General features: G+C 43.3%; 1 protein-coding gene across 1 annotated transcript in view; it reads right to left on the bottom strand.

The window, feature by feature from the left end:
- Positions 1–594: 594 nt before the first annotated feature.
- The window catches only part of LOC124284563 (tetraspanin-33-like), a 33,746-nt gene continuing 13,440 nt past the window's right edge, over positions 595–20,900 (bottom strand). Inside the window, 9 exon segments of the mRNA XM_046720651.1 lie at positions 595–3,919; positions 3,968–4,831; positions 6,853–8,169; positions 8,924–9,040; positions 9,409–9,456; positions 14,595–14,732; positions 15,226–15,399; positions 16,228–16,260; positions 16,263–16,430. Of these exon segments, the coding sequence (XP_046576607.1) occupies positions 8,092–8,169; positions 8,924–9,040; positions 9,409–9,456; positions 14,595–14,732; positions 15,226–15,399; positions 16,228–16,260; positions 16,263–16,430 (756 nt within the window). The 3' untranslated portion in view covers positions 595–3,919; positions 3,968–4,831; positions 6,853–8,091.

Below are 20,900 nucleotides of genomic sequence, written 5' to 3'. Positions count from 1 at the left end.
CTGCCCATAGAGCGATTTCGACGTCTGGTGAGGGGTATGAGACGACGACTGGAAGCTGTTATCCAAGTACTGGGCGGAAGTTCACGATATTGACTGTTTGTGTTTGTCCACTCTCTGTATGTCAGTTTCAGCCTAAGAGAAGTTTTGTTTCGACATTAAATTTCCATTTTTTACCATACTTAAAACCGTCTCGTTTTCCTTGAATTTGAACGCAATACTTAAGGGCAAGATCCTTACATACCATGAGGTCAGGGGATACCCCATTTCAGTTCATTTTATAGGCACAAGACTGGTTTGTTGGTGTATGCACCATCCAGGTTCTAATTCTCATTCTGTTATCGTTCAGTTACGCCAAAAACATCATACCCCGGTATAAAAGATACAGGGGTGCAACACATCTGTACTTTTTACTCGTGTATATATCCAAGTGTTCATTCCCATATCTTGCTCAATAACCAATGCTGCAGGCAATAGTGCCTACATTTGGCTGATTACCTGATCAGATCTGTGTATTATGATCGACTGAGCCAAGACTCATCTGTTAACAAAACATAAACACATGCAGCAGCATAAACCAAAACCAGCACAGCCATATGATGCATATTGATTACAGTTTATTGTCAAACATTATATTATTACATGATCGTACAGATTTGTCAAATAGAAAAATAATGTATATCATAATCATTAAAATTCAATTATATACACATCTGAGCAATACAATAAAAACGTCATAAATTGTACACAGGTTCCTGTTGCATAATCTGTATAATACACCATGGGCTGGATCGTCAAGTTGCCGAACTCCCCCAGTACTGCCAGTAGCTAGAACACAGTAGCAGAACACTCAACCGGCCGATACAGATACAGATCTACAGTATACACAGCATAGTACCATGTGGTTATATAGCAGTAGAGGTATACACTTCACAGGACAGTCACAAAAATCTAAAGTGGCAGAGATGAATGAGAGAGTATAACCTGCACTTTCTTCCGACCAGAGTGGTCTTCAGAAGTGAGCCAGAATTCTTCCACTACATAACACTGAGTCAAGTAATATCACAAAGACAAGATAGAAACTCCTACATACTGGAACGTTAAAAAGGAGAAACATCCACGTCAATATTTGACATATTTCATTCAGTCAACACACACAAAAACATAACCCAGCACAGGAAAATGAGCATAAAATCATTGAACTATTGCAGACCTTTTTAAAGTAGATCATGTAAATCTCCTATGTAACAACAGCACATCTGTGAAGTATTACCATCTGTCTCATATCCCTGTTTCTGTTCATTTGTTACACTCACAACACAGCCAATACTGAGCATGTAGGGGTGGTTGTCATGACTGCTGGTGTAGAACTACTGGGGTGATGTAACGAGGAGAGTCATGTTACACTATATCATAACATACATGTGAGTTACAATATGTAACATGCTGCACATGTTGTGCATTTTTCTGAGTTCACATACTGGGTGTACATCATGTCTATATTCACCAACAAAACACATGCTAGATGACAAAGCTAATTTGGTAATTATGCAGTGTTGTTATACTGTTTGGCTATCAACTTTCTTCACACATATTAGTTTGTAAATAAACTGATTTATGATGGTTTTGTTTGCCCATTGTACACAAATACATTGTTTACTTCAAACTGTGTGTGTTACAACCTGTACATAAATCAGCAGAAGTGAGAAAGGAAAGTCTTGCACAAGTGGCAGCCAAGTCCGGTAGGCTACACACCTACCTGCCATGTGGTAGCCCCGATACACAGGTATACTTGTGAGGAGAGCACTGCTCCTGTTCCTGGTGTTTGCCCTTAAATGCCTGGATACAGTGGCAGACATGTTCTCCATAAAACTGTGGCTCATTCCTCCACTGATACAAGAGTGGCCCAAAATATCAACACATTAAACACTTGATAACAGTGCATGAGTGAAACAATATTGTATATACATAACTTCAAATTAACAGAGTAACAAGAGATAAAATACAGCTGTTCCCTCCTATCTGCGGTTGCTAGTGACCTACCCATGACTACCAGTGTACTGACACATTGAACCTCTTGTCTTCAACACTGTATGATTAAGGAGCAAACCAGCAACCTACATTCAACCCGCTCATTTTCAGAATTTCTCAAACCGTAAAATTCCAAGTTCTAAAATACTACTAAATATTTCAAATATATACGTATATTAACAGAATCCAAAATACTGTGTCACTGCACTCAATGGGATATGCAGTCAACAGTCTAAAACATCAACAAGAAAATACACTTCCAAAAAGTGCATATTTAAATGTTTTCTTAATAAATAAAAATCGGACATCAAATCTTAATGATCTGAACACATATGATAAGTTCAGATTCCTCAGTCTTGAGTATCCAGGGAAAGAACTGAGAAAGACATCTTAACTAAATGTAAGTTGTTGTTCAAAGTACGGTCAAAATTTAAATGGATACAAAAAATGGAACATATGTTTTGAATCTCATCATGAAATAAACCAACTTTCTTGACAATGTCAGCGCAATGGCTATAAGGGGTTGTTTGTGGGCAGTAGTAAAATCAGGTTCAACAGTAAAAAATGTCACAAAGAAAATAATATACTGTATTAACAAACAAAAAACACTAAGAAAACCAGAAATATTCTAAAATGCATTTTCCACTAAACATTTATCAAATTTCATTACATTTTGGAGAACAATGACTGTACAACAGCAATAAGTAGTTTGTTCAACACTGCGAGCAAAGACCAATGTTGAAAATGAGATTCGAACCTCTTGAACAAATTCACGAGACATCATTGGGGGAATCTCCAGCTGCGTTCGTAAGAAAAGAAGATCTTTACAGTGCATGGATCTTGTGAGGTTGGCCAAAGTGAAGAAAGGTTAAAATCTGAGAGTCAAGTTCCATTACTAAGTAACATGTACATGGCTGAAGAGTGGTAATTTGAAAGTCTTAGCTTTTGGTATGGTGGAAGAGAAAAGGTCCAATCAAGGAAAATGTACAATGGAAATACCACAAACAGGTTTTGTTTTAAAAACACAATGAACTACACAATTAGAAAATTATTTCAAAACATTTTGAAAAACAAAAATGTCTGACTAACTGCCATAAAGAGGGTCTTTAAAATGGCTGTCAAGGAAGCAAGACTGATAGTTGGATTCAGACCTCTTGAAGTAAATGAAGTTATAGCTGTTTCTGATCTACAACAAACAGGTGCTGACATAAGCTCACTTGACTTTCATTGAGGGGAGCTGATACATGAGATTCTCCTAGTGAAAATGGTAGTGATGGTAAAGTAATCTCTGGAAAGATAAACATTGCATAGTTAAGCAAATAATCATAATACTCCTGTCTGCTGTGATCATGTTGGATACAGAAGCACCATGGACGTCCACAAAGACACATACACAAAGTGGTGACAACAGGCACAATAGATGGGCAAGCAATAGATGGCAAGACAGAAAAAAGGCTGTCTCAAGCAAAAGTGCTAATCTCTACAAAAATGACGAGTATTTCAAAATCCAGTGCCAGCAAACTGGTGACTAAAGTGCTACAAAGAATTCAAAGCATTTCTCCTCCATGTTGGCAGTAAGACACTGTGGCTTCCTGCATGAACTCTCTTCCAGTTACATGTCCACAGACCACTGACTTGTATGAACTCTGTGAACAGTGTTGTGGCCTGACTGATACACTGACAGCTGTGTGTGGCAGGCAAGGTTTCCTGCACCTTGTATTGTCACACAGTTATACAATAATTACACATTTCCCAAACAAGGTCTACATATTCAACATTCCACAAAACATGCATACACTTTATATGTAGGAGGCAGTGGTGTAATAAGTGCAACTCTAATATGAAGCACTCAACAATATTCTCTGGAAATGTGGCCTTCATCATGTATCACCTCCCATCGTGCATATACAGGAGACGTGGGGACTTCATCATGGATCACCTCACATCATGCACATACAGGAGACGTGGGGACTTCATCATGTATCACCTTACATCATGCACATACAGGAGACGTGGGGACTTCATCATGGATCACCTCACATCACGCACATACAGGAGACGTGGGGCCTTCATCATGGATCACCTCACATCATGCACATACAGGAGACGTGGGGACTTCATCATGTATCACCTCACATCATGCACATACAGGAGACGTGGGGGCTTCATCATGTATCACCTCACATCACGCATATACAGGAGACGTGGGGACTTCATCATGTATCACCTCACATCACGCATATACAGGAGACGTGGGGACTTCATCATGGATCACCTCACATCATGCACATACAGGAGACGTGGGGACTTTATCATGGATCACCTCACATCATGCACATACAGGAGACGTGGGGACTTCATCATGTATCACCTCACATCATGCACATACAGGAGACGTGGGGGCTTCATCATGTATCACCTCACATCATGCACATACAGGAGACGTGGGGGCTTCATCATGCATCACTTCACATCGTGCACATACAGAAGACGTGGGGACTTTATCATGGATCACCTCACATCACGCACATACAGAATACATGGGGGCTTCATCATGTATCACCTCACATCGTGCACATACAGAAGACGTGGGGGCTTCATCATGTATCACCTCACATCATGCACATACAGGAGATGTGGGGTCTTCATCATGTATCACCTCACATCGTGCACATACAGGAGACGTGGGGACTTCATCATGTATCACCTCACATCGTGCACATACAGGAGATGTGGGGTCTTCATCATGTATCACCTCACATCATGCACATACAGGAGACGTGGGGACTTCATCATGTATCACCTCACATCATGCACATACAGAATACATGGGGACTTCATCATGGATCACCTCACATCACGCACATACAGAATACATGGGGGCTTCATCATGTATCACCTCACATCATGCACATACAGGAGATGTGGGGTCTTCATCATGTATCACCTCACATCGTGCACATACAGGAGATGTGGGGTCTTCATCATGTATCACCTCACATCATGCACATACAGGAGACGTGGGGGCTTCATCATGTATCACCTCACATCATGCACATACAGGAGATGTGGGGTCTTCATCATGTATCACCTCACATCGTGCATGTACAGGAGACGTGGGGTCTTCATCATGTATCACCTCACATCATGCACATACAGAATACATGGGGGCTTCATCATGTATCACCTCACATCGTGCACATACAGGATACGTGGGGGCTTCATCATGTATCACCTCACATCATGCACATACAGAGATGTGGGGTCTTCATCATGTATCACCTCACATCATGCACATACAGGGAGACAGAATACATGGGGACTTCATCATGTATCACCTCACATCATGCACATACAGAATACATGGGGACTTCATCATGGATCACCTCACATCATGCACATACAGAATACATGGGGGCTTCATCATGTATCACCTCACATCATGCACATACAGGAGACGTGGGGGCTTCATCATGTATCACCTCACATCACTCACATACAGAATACATGGGGGCTTCATCATGTATCACCTCACATCATGCACATACAGGAGACGTGGGGGCTTCATCATGTATCACCTCACATCACGCACATACAGAATACATGGGGACTTCATCATGTATCACCTCACATCACTCACATACAGAATACATGGGGGCTTCATCATGTATCACCTCACATCATGCACATACAGAATACATGGGGGCTTCATCATGTATCACCTCACATCATGCACATACAGGAGATGTGGGGTCTTCATCATGTATCACCTCACATCATGCACATACAGAATACATGGGGGCTTCATCATGTATCACCTCACATCATGCACATACAGGAGACGTGGGGGCTTCATCATGGATCACCTCACATCACGCACATACAGAATACATGGGGGCTTCATCATGTATCACCTCACATCATGCACATACAGGAGATGTGGGGTCTTCATCATGGATCACCTCACATCGTGCATGTACAGGAGACGTGGGGTCTTCATCATGGATCACCTCACATCGTGCATGTACAGGAGACGTGGGGGCTTCATCATGTATCACCTCACATCATGCAATACAGGAGACGTGGGGGCTTCATCATGTATCACCTCACATCATGCACATACAGGAGATGTGGGGTCTTCATCATGTATCACCTCACATCGTGCACATACAGAATACATGGGGGCTTCATCATGTATCACCTCACATCATGCACATACAGGAGATGTGGGGTCTTCATCATGTATCACCTCACATCACGCACATACAGAATACATGGGGGCTTCATCATGTATCACCTCACATCATGCATGTACAGGAGACGTGGGGGCTTCATCATGTATCACCTCACATCATGCACATACAGGAGATGTGGGGTCTTCATCATGTATCACCTCACATCATGCACATACAGGAGATGTGGGGTCTCATCATGGATCACCTCACATCGTGCATGTACAGGAGACGTGGGGACTTCATCATGTATCACCTCACATCATGCACATACAGAATACATGGGGGCTTCATCATGTATCACCTCACATCATGCACATACAGGAGACGTGGGGACTTCATCATGTATCACCTCACATCATGCACATACAGGAGATGTGGGGTCTTCATCATGTATCACCTCACATCATGCACATACAGGAGATGTGGGGACTTCATCATGTATCACCTCACATCATGCACATACAGAATACATGGGGGCTTCATCATGTATCACCTCACATCATGCACATACAGGAGACGTGGGGACTTCATCATGTATCACCTCACATCATGCACATACAGGAGATGTGGGGTCTTCATCATGTATCACCTCACATCATGCACATACAGGAGATGTGGGGACTTCATCATGTATCACCTCACATCATGCATGTACAGAAGATATTATCTTCCATCACAACATGGCACTTCCACTGCTTTGTGGAAGTCTACATATGGAATTGTGGTGATTAAATACAACTCAGATGGGAGAGAAATCACAAATGATTACCTTTCAAAATTCATTGTGTTTTTTTCCAAAACCCAAAGCACAATACATGCAAGTTCCATGTTTATGAAGCGTAAATCATATTTTACGATAATACTTTGAACATATTAAGAACTATGACAAATATAATTTCACTATTTGTAGAGTTGTCTCCCTTACACAAGCTTGTTCCTGTTCACCGAACAATCCCTTTATGAGAAGCCCAATACAAGTATGCAGATATACATATGTACCAACCAAACACCACAAACACTAGCTGCAGTATTGTTAACAGACCAAGTATACAATTCCTGAACTCTTGATTATGACTTTAAAACAATTTATATGTACATAGATATATCAAGTCAGACAGGAACTGTTGTGAACAAATCAAGGTAAAACTGCAAAATGTTAATGGAATGTTTACTGATTTACTCTTCTATTACATTAATAATTTACAGGGTACTGACTGAAGCTTGTCTTACCTCTATGACTGAATGCCTGGTGGCAACAGTGTTGTCATAGCAACCTCTATACCATTGTATCTATCTAAATACAGTACACTGCATTAGCATACCAGTAATAGAACATTGCTCTATTTCAAAATGATATACAAAATCCCATATGACATCAATCTCACACTCAGAAATCACATATTTTTAATATACAAAATTATGCTTGACAACAAAATAATAATTAAAACTATTAATATCTCTGTTACTTGACAATTTCAAAGTGCATGGTAAATATTATCACAAGCTTGGAATTGGTGTTTTGTCTACACTCACACAGATCTTCAAAGATGACTGGTAGCAACACAGAACAAAATCTAAATGGAAACAGGAATATTGAGTTAACTGAACGTCCAGCTTCAACATCCTCATCAACAAAAATTGATTCAATGACTCAATATCAAAGTTATGTCAGAAAACCATTAACTTTCCTTTTTAAATACTAAAGGACAATTTGTTAGTAAGCTGCCCCCCTTGCAGGTGTGAGTTTATAGAGTGGGCTGGCAGTGCTGGCCACTGTGGAATGTTAGATATGTGTTTGTACATAAGGCAGCGGTAACCCTCCTCCCTATCATCTCTGCCGACGCCATCTTGCTAGCTGGTCCAAGATCTGGCCCTCCAACATCCGGGACAAGCAGATGGCAATTAACTGCAACAAAACCATATATATCTCCAGATGATCATCATTTCAGAGGTACCATTAGATTTTAAAATTACATAATCATAATTCTTTATTTTTCCATTTTGCAGTGTTAGTGAATATGTGGACAGTGGTAAGCATGTGACACTGACAATATTCAGCACATACCTGGGACACTATGTTAACAATATTCAGCACGTACCTGGGACACTGTGACAGTGCATAACAATAATGTACCTGTGACAATGTGCTGACAATACTGAGCATGCACCTGGGGTAATGACAATGTGTTGACAATACTGAGCATGCACCTGGGGTAATGACAATGTGTTGACAATACTGAGAATGTACCTGTGACAATGTGTTGACAATACTGAGCATGTACCTGTGTCACTGTGACAATTTGTTGACAAGATTGAGGATGTATATGTGAAGTTGACTATCTGTTGACAATACTGAGCATGTACTTGTGGCAATGTGTTGACAATACCGAGCATGTACTCGTGGCAATGTGTTGACAATACTGAGGATGTACATGTGACACAGTGACAATGTGTTGACAATTCTGAGCATGTACCTGTGGCAATGTGCTGACAATACTGAGCATGTACTCGTGGCAATGTGTTGACAATACTGAGGATGTACATGTGACACAGTGACAATGTGTTGACAATTCTGAGCATGTACCTGTGGCAATGTGCTGACAATACTGAGCATGTACATGTGACACAGTGACAATGTGTTGACAATTATTAGCATGTACCTGTGGCACTGTGACAGCTATGATGATACCCCCAAGAAGAGGCAAGTTGTCCTCAGCCAGCTTGATCATGGCATCAACACAGCCCATGGTGTACACAGATTGACCTGCCTTAGTTGCCTGCAATCAGATACAAAGTAGCATGAGCATGATGACACACTGTTTCTATCAGTACAGTAGAAACATATAGTTAATCTCAAGACCAAAGGGGGCGGTGGGGTAGCCTAGTGGCTTAAGCGTTGACTCGTCACGCCAAGACCCGGGTTCGAATCCCCACATGGGTACAATGTGTGAAGCCCATTTCTGGTGTCCCCGGCCATGATGTTGCTGGAATATTGCTAAAAGCGGCGTAAAACTAAACTCAGTCAGTCAGTCAAGACCAAAGACAACAGCAGTGCAAGGGAGAGAACTCTGAATATTGACAATACTTCCAAACCAGTATCTGTTGGCAGTTTCAAGGAACCTTACTTATTTCCTTGTGTACTTACAGATTCCTGAAGGGCATCAGCTCCACAGAGTATATTTGGCACCCCATCCTGTGAAAATATTCAATAATAATATATAAACATGAAATAGCATGAAACAAAACATCATTTGTAACATCTTTTTTTTTATAATTATGTTCATAATAATGTTAAGCATCTCCAGTTTATATCTGTAGGAGTAGGAGTAGAAGATGAAGGGGTAGAAGAGAGTAAAGAGAGGAGTATGCACAGGAGAGGATGGAGAGCAGAAGTAGAGGATGGAGAGAGGCAGATGCTTGAGAAGGAGCAGAAGTAGAGGATGGAGAGAGGCAGATGCAGGAGAAGGAGCAGAAGCAGAGGATGGAGAGAGGCAGATGCTGGAGCAGCAGAAGTAGAGGATGGAGAGAGGCAGATGCAGGGAGAAGGAGCAGAAGTAGAGGATGGAGAGAGGCAGATGCAGGAGGAGCAGAAGTAGAGGATGGAGAGGAGCAGAGCAGAGGGATGGAGAGGAGAGGCAGATGCAGGAGAAGGAGCAGAAGTAGAGGATGGAGAGAGGCAGATGCAGGAGGAGCAGAAGTAGAGAGGATGGAGAGAGGCAGATGCAGGAGGAGCAGCAGAAGTAGAGGATGGAGAAAGGCAGATGCAGGAGAAGGAGCAGAAGTAGAGGATGGAGAAAGGCAGATGCAGGAGAGAAGGAGCAGAAGTAGAGGATGGAGAGAGGCAGTGGGAGAAGGAAGGAGAGATGGAGGAGAGGAGGAGGACAGAAGCAGAGGATGAGAGAGGCAGATGCAGGAGGAGGAGCAGAAGTAGAGGATGGAGAGAGGCAGATGCAGGGAGAAGGAGAGAAGTAGAGGGATGGAGAAGGAGGGAGATGAGGTGGGAGAGAGGAGACAGAAGTAGAAGATGGATGGAGAGGCAGATGCTGGAGAGGACAGAAGTAGAAGAGGATGGAGAGGAGATGCAGGAGAAGGAGCAGAAGACAGAGGGATGGAGAGAGGCAGATGGAGGAGGAAGGAGGAGGAGAGAGAGAAGATGGAGGAGAGGATGCAGGATGGAGGAGAAAGGAGCAGAAGTAGAAGGGATGGAGAAAGGCAGATGCAGGAGAAGGACAGAAGCAGAGGATGGAGAGAGGCAGATGGTGGAGGAAGCAGAGAAGGAGAGGATGGAGAGAAGGCAGATGCAGGAGAAGGAGCAGAAGAAGGATGGATGGAGGAGAGATCAGGAGGAGAAGTAGAGGATGGAGAGAGGCAGATGCAGGAGAGAAGAGAGAGGCAGAGGGAGGAAGAAGCAGAGGGATGGAGAGAGGCAGATGCAGGGAGAAGAGGAAGGAGAAGGGATGGAGAGAGGCAGATGCAGGAGAAGGATGCAGAAGTAGAGAGGATGAGGAGAGGCAGATGCTGGAGAAGAGCAGAAAGAAGATGGAGGCAGATGAGGAGAAGAGAAGCAAAAGTAGAGGATCACAGAGAGGCAGATGACAGGACAGGAGACAGAGAAGCAGAGGATGGAGAGAGAGATACAGGAGGAGCAGCAGAAGCAGAGGATGGAGAAAGGCAGATCACAGGAGAAGGAGCAGAAGAGAGGGATGGAGAAAGGCAGATGCAGAAGGAGCAGAAGGAGAGGAGGGAGAGAGAGGCAGATCAGAGGAGGAACAGATGCACAGACGAAGGAGAACAGATGGACAGCAGATGGATGGAGAGGAGATGCAGGAGGACAGACAGCAAGTAGAGGATGGGAGACAGGCAGATGCAGGAGAAGGAGCAGAAGTACACAGATGGAGAGAGGAGGCAGATGCAGGAGGAGCAGAAGTAGAGATGGAGAGGAGGCAGATGCAGGAGATGAAGGAGCAGAAGTAGAGAGATGGAGGGAGACAGGCAGGAGAGGAGGAGAAGGAAGGAAGAGAGAGGGATGGAGAAAGGCAGATGCAGGGAGAAGGAGCAGAAGTAGAGGATGGAGAAAGGCAGATGCAGGAGAAGAACAGAAGTAGAGGGATGGAGAAAGGCAGATGCAGGAGTAGAGGCAGTAACAGAAGTAGGGATGGAGAGAGGGCAGAAGTAGAGGATGGAAGAGACAGGAGCAGAAGAGAGGGATGGAGAAAAGGCAGATGCAGGAGAGAAGGGCAGAAGTAGAGGGATGGAGGAAAGATCAGGAGAAGGAGTAGGGACAGGAGAGAGGTAGATGGAGGAGAAGGAGGGAGATGCAGATGAGGAAAAGGAGCAGAAGTAGTGGATGGAGAAAGGCAGATGCAGGAGAAGATGCAGAGATGAAGGAGAGAGGAGAAGGAGGGATGGAGGATGGAGAAAGGAGTCACAGGGCAGAAAGGGGCAGGATAGAGCAGGATGGAGAAAGGCAGATGCAGAAGGAGCAGAGTAGAGGATGGGAGAGGCAGAGCAGAGGGAGAAGGAGCAGAAGTAGACGATGGAGAGAGGCAGATGCAGGAGAAGGAGCAGAAGTAGAGGATGGAAAGAGGCAGATGCAGAAGGAGCAGAAGTAGAGGATGGAGAGAGGCAGATGCAGAAGGAGCAGAAGTAGAGGATGGAGAGAGGCAGATGCAGAAGGAGCAGAAGTAGAGGATGGAGAGAGGTAGATGCACTAGCAGGAGCAGAGGTGGGAAGAGGAAGAAGTGGTGCTGAAATGTAGTAGTACATAGATTTTTGTTCATGAAGCGTGTAGGCCTCCGGACCATGTTCAACAGTTCATTCAGCATATAATGTATTTGACAATATGGTTACGGCATAGTGTAGATCTACTCGAACAACCAGGTCACTGGCGCTGGCGCCAAGGTGGCCTCAACTCAGCTTACTCAGGTAGCAGGAAACTTCATCTCAGTTAAGAGGCTCAGATATTGAGTATTGGGGTCGCTGGCTAATCTGAAGTATGGTAATCCGATGTTTTCATAGCAATTCACTTGCGCGGCACTTCTAGCACAACTTTGGTTTTCGCTTTACAGGAATAGGGAATATTGAATTTCGCTTTCCGACACCATATACATATATGGAGAATATTAGTTAATTAACGGGTTATTTTGAAGGAATTTGCATAATAAATACTCATGCCCAGCTTTCTAACGACATTAGCATCCGTTGATGCCAAAAGCATGCTATATTTATCACGCATAGGGTATGATATTAATTGAGTAGGTATGTACTTCTCACACAGAGTTTTATACTGAAATGAAGTACAGTCAGCTCTCGATAATCCGACACTCATTAATCCGACAATCACGTTAATCTGACAAAAAATTAGGGAACCATTTAAAACAGTGATAATTACTCTCTCGTTAATCTGACATTCTCGCATTCCGACTCCGACACACCAATCTAGCAGCTGATTATTGTAAATACAGTGTAAAAACATTCGTTAATCCGACAATCAACCGACCGTATACAAACAATCACACGTGAGCGATAATTAGCGTTTGCCTTACTGGCTGCTTGACAGCGGCGTCAGTGAACATCAAACTTGTTAATTAGGAACACAGGATAATTAATTGAGACGATTTAATCAAGAAATAACAGTGGAGCGAGCTGTATAAAATGTGTATGATACAACCGACATGAGTTTTCATCACAAGATATTGGTCACGAGTACACCACCTGCTAAGCGACCCCTTGTAGAAGTTAACGCCATTGATCAAGAAAGAAATCTCCTTTTGAAGAAAGACAAACCCCAGACAACACAACAAGAAGTCATCACTTTTGCTGAGCAGAAGTTTGATGTGAAGATTGGACGATCAACCGTATCTGACATCCTGAAGCAGTCTGCTTAGTGGTTGAGCGTCTCTATGACTGATTCCAATGCTTCAAGCTATCTGAGGCCAAAACATCGTTGAATACTTTGCAAACATTTCTGACACACCACTTAGATGTGTTTGATGTTAATGACCATCAAAGATTTTTTCAAGTTATAAATTATATATGTTATGATACACGCCTGAGTGTACATTAGACGTCCACATGTTATTATGGAATTAGTTGTATGTGGAATTAGTTGTATGGAAACTGTAACATCCGGGTCATAATGGCAGCTGATATGCGGTAAAAACATGATATGAAACTGTTCGCCAACATGAAATAGATGAATCGCTTATGTGATTGTATATGTATGTTATGCCATCTATGAATGTTAATAAATAAAAACAAGTATGTATTGTTAGTATTTTTTATTTCTGTGAATATTTTTACATACGATGAAGATAACTAGATCTACCATTTCTGATATGCATGCAACAGTATGACGATCATGACATTTAGTAAACATTGATATTTTCACACAAATACATTAATCCGACATTTTCGTTAATCCGACATATTTCTCTGCAACCACAAGTGTCGGATTAACGACAGTTGACTGTAGTAGTAGTAGTAGTAGTGAGGTGAGGTGAAATTGGGTTTAATGTGCTTGAGAATATTTCGCTCATATCACGACGTGCATGCGTGTGTATGTGTATGTGGCTGCTTGTACTAGCCCAGACTTAGCTGGTTTTATAGTGCTAGCCCACTGAGATACCATGCCGCAGTGAAGCATGAATACCCCACTCAGACACATTATACTGACTCCGAGCCGACCAGTCCTTGTTGTACCCATTAATGAGTGAGTGAGTTTAGTTTTACGCCGCACTCAGCAATATTCCAGCTATATGGCGGCGGTCTGTAAATAATTGAGTCTGGACCAGACAATCCAGTGATCAACATCATGACCATCGATCTGCACAATTGGGAACCGATGACATGTGTCAACCAAGTCAGCGAGCCTGACCACCCGATCCCGTTAGTCGCCTCATACGACTAGCATAGTCACGCTTTTTGTGGCAAGCATGGGTTGCTGAAGACCTATTCTACCCCGGATCTTCACGGGTCATACCCATTAATGCCGAGCACCAGACAGGTACCAACAAGTACCATATTTTAACGCGGTCGGGGCTCTCCGGGCGGACGCTCTAACCACTACACCACGGAGGCAGTTAGTAGTAGTAGTAGTAGTAGTCGTAGTAGTAGTAGGAGTAGGAGTAGGAGCAGGAGGAGGAGGAGGAGGAGGAGGAGAGGTAAAGTGTGCCAGTAATAGGAGGAAGAAGAGTTGAAGTAGAACCAGAAGAATGAGGACAAGTTTGAGTAGAAGGAGGAGTAGTGGGAGAAATAGCAGATGGAGGAGTAGGAAAAGAAGAAGTAAAGTTATGGGGTGGAAGAAGGAAATGGAGAAGTTAGAGGACTCACTGAGATGGAGTTCTGGTTGATGCAGCAGGAGTGGGGTACAAAGCACCGCAGTCTACTCTTGTTGAGCTCAGTACAGTTGTAGTATGGGTTGGAGTTCCAGTCCTTGTACCCACTACTTGTGACACCACAGCATCGGACCTGACAGACACAAGTAAAACAAACTATCAGGGACAAGTAGGTTTTATCTACACATATGAGATATATACTCATGGAAACGAATAAGGGAACCCCTGAAAGTACATGTGTTCCTTTATTCTTTACCAGGTTTCTTCATAAGGTATGTATTGAACTGTGGGTGAAATTCTGAAAATAAATAAAGGAACACTTGTACTTTCATGTGTTCCCTTATTCATTTCCATGAGTACATATTGCTAATTCCAGATTTTCTTTCAAATCATGTATATTTAAAACTAGTATGTAAAAATACTCAAGAGAAGACAAAGAAAACATTGTTCTTTCATACCACTGCACTATATCTGTCATGACTGATGACAGAAATGTTAGTTGTATAGTACATGAGTGGTATACACAGATGACAGCATGAAGCTGATTCCAGTATGGGATGTCACCTGCCGATATAACAACCGTCAACTACCAACAATAACTCAGTATTGCTTACATAATGACTTACATTTTCCTGCACAAAATCAATAAAGTTCTGTGCATCTGGGTCGTCCTCGTATCGGGTGATGAGGTTTTGCTGAAGAACACTGATGACGAAATCTTTGGCCTTGTCTCGGAACACAAATGCCAGCACAGCCCCAGCCACCTCCAGCAGGAAGATGATGATGATAATTATGTAGAACTGAAACAGACACAAACATTTATATATACAAGTCTATGGGAACACATAAACTTATGATTGAAGGACGGAATGTAAATTGAAGACTAAAGAAGACGTGAGCGTTGAGACAACCGTGCTGTACATGGGAAACTTGTAGAAACCTGTCCAGTGGAGACATGATAACACCGTGTTCTGACTAGGAATAATCAGCAAGCATTGGCTTGAGAGAACTTGGTAAAGACGGGTAATCCTCCCTTCTAAGGTGAACCAACTCCATCTGCTAGTGTCAGCTACTGCCAACAGACAGCTGGAACCCACCTTTGTCAGCACACACATTGCACTGGATGGAAGAAGAGAATCTCTTCTAATCGCCAGAGCCTGGTATGACCATTTCTCTTAGAACTGAGAGTAGACATGTATGTTGTATTTGTTGTATCCACAGCTGATGAAGCGAACCGACTGCTGTTGTATTCAGTTGTACATTCACACTGGTGCAAACAGCTATCTAGCAGTTACCCTGCAGATGTGGCAAGGCATTGGTATCCACAGAACAGGGCCCCGTTTCACAAAGCTTCGTAAGCCTAAGATCTCGTAACTTTTCTTGTAGCATTCATACTTTCTACACTGTAACATTGACTTTTGATAGTCGTAGCACTACGAGAGCTTCGTGAAACGGACGCCAGGTTCCCAAGCTTCAACACTCAGGGGTATTGATATTCAAAATTCAGGGTGTGGCCCATTGTCGTGAATATATACAAACAATGACAGCACTATCATGAAGATGTACATTTATTGTATCTTTGGAACATCAACATCCTGTTTACAATGCTGTAATGACTAGCTACTTACAAACTTGAGAAGGCATGTGTTTTCCCTGAGAGCGCGCCCACACATCCTGAGAAGCCCAGGAAGAAGATGATAATGCCCACGACGATGAAGATGATCGACAGGTCAAAGATGATATCATACACATTCTGGATGTCTACGTGAGAAAAGCGGTTCTTCTCAATAAAGGCATATATCCCTACGGCAACCAGCAGGCAGCCGATTAGCTGAAAACATAGAAACACAATCATCACTAAACTTCATAATAACACCCCACCAGATCATTCCTAGGTTATATAGTACAGCCTGCTCATAATGAACCCAGGTTGACTATCAGACAGAGTAATAATTAATATTAACACTTAATTTTTCATGGCAATTTATCAAACAGTGTAGATCTAAATTTTTTACCAGCCCATCGGGCTGGCTAGCTGTAAATCTAGACCGCCCGTCTGAAATCTAAGCCGTCTCGGGCGGTCGGACGGCCTTATTTCATACACTGCGTATACCCTTTTTGAATAGTATGTCTGTAACATGGGTTTTTATTACTTTTGACTGGAGTCGTTCTCTAAGCTATTACTGATCAGGATGACACTAATATTCTATATTTATATTTTCCTAATATGTGAATCCTAATACATGTATATCGCTTGTAGTGGTAATAATAAATAATGAATTTTTGTACAAATCATTACTCCATGATACAGTCATGATCATGATGATGGACTATTGTACAAAGTGAGACTGCAATATGAGATATTACTCAATTTTTGATAGGGATACTCAGATTTGTCATAGACTTAAGTATATGCTTGACATAATCAGTTTTGAGTGTTGAGGTAAGATATCCGATGAAACATCATCCGGTGACAGTGTGACATTTCCTGGGGTATTGATTTCTGTACGACGAGACAAATCAATACATTCTTACGCAAGTAATGATCTGGTCCAACTGTATCAGTGTCAACATCACAGGTAAAGCACACAATGTTCCTGTATCTATCTTATGTCCATGATCATCGCCAACATGAAATTACTGAAACTCGTGCCAACTAAAGGGACGGGAATAAACAAACCCACCAATCAGCAGTCTGTCAAACACAGGTCCAGTTGTTGCAACACTCGATGGACTGTTTCAACTGGTATTAATTAATTATCGATAATCAGCTCAATATGCTTACCAGCATTTTTTATTACAATCTATAATACATCAAGACAAGTGAGACACAAGTGTTGATATCCACCAAAACAGACTCTCTTGCGAGAAGACCGCGATGTCTAAGGGCGTCACTTTGAAATAACAGCAGTGTTAATATTTCAGAGACAACTCGAACAATTTCTGCTGAATCCCAACACTGCCAAAGTCCAGATATACCATGTTTACAATGTTTTATTACCAGATGTGTAATAACAGGATTGACATTTGTACTTCTTCATTTATTTCTTGATTGCTGTTTACAGTGTTATGGGAAAAAGAAGTCACAACTTTTTGTATGCACACATGTGCACCCCTACACATAGGTCAATCCAACGGGGAAAGAAGTGTGCATGATACATAAAAAGATGGGGCTTAGCAAATGGAGCAGCAATAGACATCATCACAAGGAAGATGTGAAACTTTGAAAGAGAACATTAACAATTATATGATGTAACTTCAAACTTGAGGTGGCACAGTATGCTAAAGTCAGCATCAATAAAGCAGGTTTAATGTACCCTTAAAATGTGCTGGTTTTCAAAAGAATCAAGATTTTTAAGATTCCTGATTTCAGCTGCATCAAAAAGTAATGATGGAGAAAGACTTGACATGTAAGGACGTAAGGTTAAGTAGGGTTGAACTACCAGACCATATCAATGTGTAGACCGCAATGAGATACAGAATACTGAGTCACAGCCAACCAATCTTTGTTTCACCACCTCATGCCAGGCAGGGTAAGGAGAAGTAAAAAGTGTTTACAAGTTTTTCTATGATGCATCAGGGCGGACTCATGTTGGCAACCCAAGCTAGGGTCCAGACAAATGTCACACAGCAGCCTACCAAGGCAACCCAAGCCAAGGACCAGACAAATGTCACACAGCAGTCTACCAAGGCAACCCAAGCTAGGGTCCAGACAAATGTCACACAGCAGTCTACCAAGGCAACCCAAGATAAGGACCAGACAAATGTCACACAGCAGCCTACCAAGGCAACCCAAGCCAAGGACCAGACAAATGTCACACAGCAGTCTACCAAGGCAACCCAAGCTAGGGTCCAGACAAATGTCACACAGCAGTCTACCAAGGCAACCCAAGATAAGGACCAGACAAATGTCACACAGCAGTCTACCAAGGCAACCCAAGCCAAGGACCAGACAAATGTCACACAGCAGTCTACCAAGGCAACCCAAGCTAGGGTCCAGACAAATGTCACACAGCAGTCTACCAAGGCAACCCAAGATAAGGACCAGACAAATGTCACACAGCAGTCTACCAAGGCAACCCAAGCCAAGGACCAGACAAATGTCACACAGCAGTCTACCAAGGCAACCCAAGCCAAGGACCAGACAAATGTCACACAGCAGTCTACCAAGGCAACCCAAGATAAGGACCAGACAAATGTCACACAGCAGTCTACCAAGGCAACCCAAGCCAAGGACCAGACAAATGTCACACAGCAGTCTACTAAGGCAACCCAAGATAGGGTCCAGACAAATGTCACACAGCAGTCTACCAAGGCAACCCAAGATAAGACCCCCTGCATAAGCATGCCCCTGACAAGATGGGCGTGTGTGGGTTATCTGTACTGATATTGCAGCATGTCGTCCATGTGATACAGCATGCCCCTGACAAGATGGGCGTGTGTGGGTTATCTGTACTGATATTGCAGCATGTCGTCCATGTGATAAAGCATGCCCCTGACAAGATGGGCGTGTGAGGGTTATCTGTACCAATATTGCAGCATGTCGTCCATGTGATACAGCATGCCCCTGACAGGATGGGCGTGTGGGTTATCTGTACTGATATTTCAGCATGTCGTCCATGTCATACAGTATGTACCTGACAGGATGGGCGTGTGTGGGTTATCTGTACCAATATTGCAGCATGTCGTCCATGTGATACAGCATGCCCCTGACAGGATGGGCGTGTGGGTTATCTGTACTGATATTGCAGCATGTCGTCCATGTGATACAGTATGCCCCTGACACAATGGGCATGTGTGGGTTATCTGTACCAATATTGCAGCATGACATCCATGTGATACAGCATGCCCCTGACAGGATGGGCGTGTGTGGGTTATCTGTACTGATATTGCAGCATGCCGTCCATGTCATACAGTACGCCCCTGACAGGATGGGCGTGTGGGTTATTTGTACCGATATTGCAGCATGTCATCCATGTGATAAAGCATGCCCCTGACAGGATGGGCATGTGGGCTATTTGTACCGATATTGCAGCATGTCGTCAATGTGATACAGCATGCCCCTGACACAATGGGCGTGTGGGTTATCAGTACTGATATTGCAGCATGTCGTCAATGTGATACAGCATGCCCCTGACAGGATGGGCGTGTGTGGGTTATCTGTACCGATATTGCAGCATGTCGTTCATGTGATAGAGCATGCCCCTGACAGGATGGACGTGTGGGTTATTTGTACCAATATTGCAGCATGTCGTCCATGTGATACAGCATGCCCCTGACACAATGGGCGTGTGGGTTATTTGTACCGATATTGCAGCATGTCGTCCATGTGATCAAGCATGCCCCTGACAGGATGGGCGTGTGGGTTATTTGTACCGATATTGCAGCATGTCGTCAATGTGATAAAGCATGCCCCTGACAGGATGGGCGTGTGGGTTATTTGTACTGATATTGCAGCATGTCGTCCATGTGATCAAGCATGCCCCTGACAGGATTGGCATTTGTGGGTTATCTGTACCAATATTGCAGCATGACATCCATGTGATACAGCATGCCCCTGACACAATGGGTGTGTGGGTTATTTGTACCGATATTGCAGCATGTCGTCCATGTGATAAAGCATGCCCCTGACAGGATGGGCGTGTGTGGGTTATCTGAACTGATATTGCAGCATGTCGTCCATGTGATACAGCATGCCCCTGACAGGATGGGCATGTGTGGGTTATCTGTACCGATATTGCAGCATGTGATCCATGTGATACAGCATGCCCCTGACAGGATGGGCGTGTGTGGGTTATCTGAACTGATATTGCAGCATGTCGTCCATGTGATACAGTATGCCCCTGACAGGATGAGCGTGTGGGTTATCTGTACCAATATTGCAGCATGTCGTCAATGTGATACAGCATGCCCCTGACACAATGGGCGTGTGGGTTATCTCTACTGATATTGCAGCATGTCGTCCATGTGATACAGCATGCCCCTGACAGGATGGGCGTGTGTGGGTTATCTGAACTGATATTGCAGCATGTCGTCCATGTGATACAGTATGCCCCTTACAGGATGGGCATGTGGGTTATCAGTACCGATATTGCAGCATGTCATCAATGTGATAAAGCATGCCCCTGACAGGATGGGCGTGTGTGGGTTATCTGTACTGATATTGCAGCATGTCGTCCATGTCATACAGCATGCCCCTGACAGAATGGGCGTGTGTGGGTTATCTGAACTGATATTGCAGCATGTCGTCCATGTGATACAGTATGCCCCTGACAGGATGGGCGTGTGGGTTATCTGTACT

The sequence above is a fragment of the Haliotis rubra genome, unplaced genomic scaffold, assembly GCF_003918875.1.
Source record: "Haliotis rubra isolate DU_JTF1 unplaced genomic scaffold, ASM391887v1 Scf339, whole genome shotgun sequence".
NCBI classification, from domain to species: domain Eukaryota; kingdom Metazoa; phylum Mollusca; class Gastropoda; order Lepetellida; family Haliotidae; genus Haliotis; species Haliotis rubra.
The sequence above is the reverse complement of the archived record's forward strand: the minus strand, read 5'-3'. Positions and strand labels throughout refer to the sequence as shown.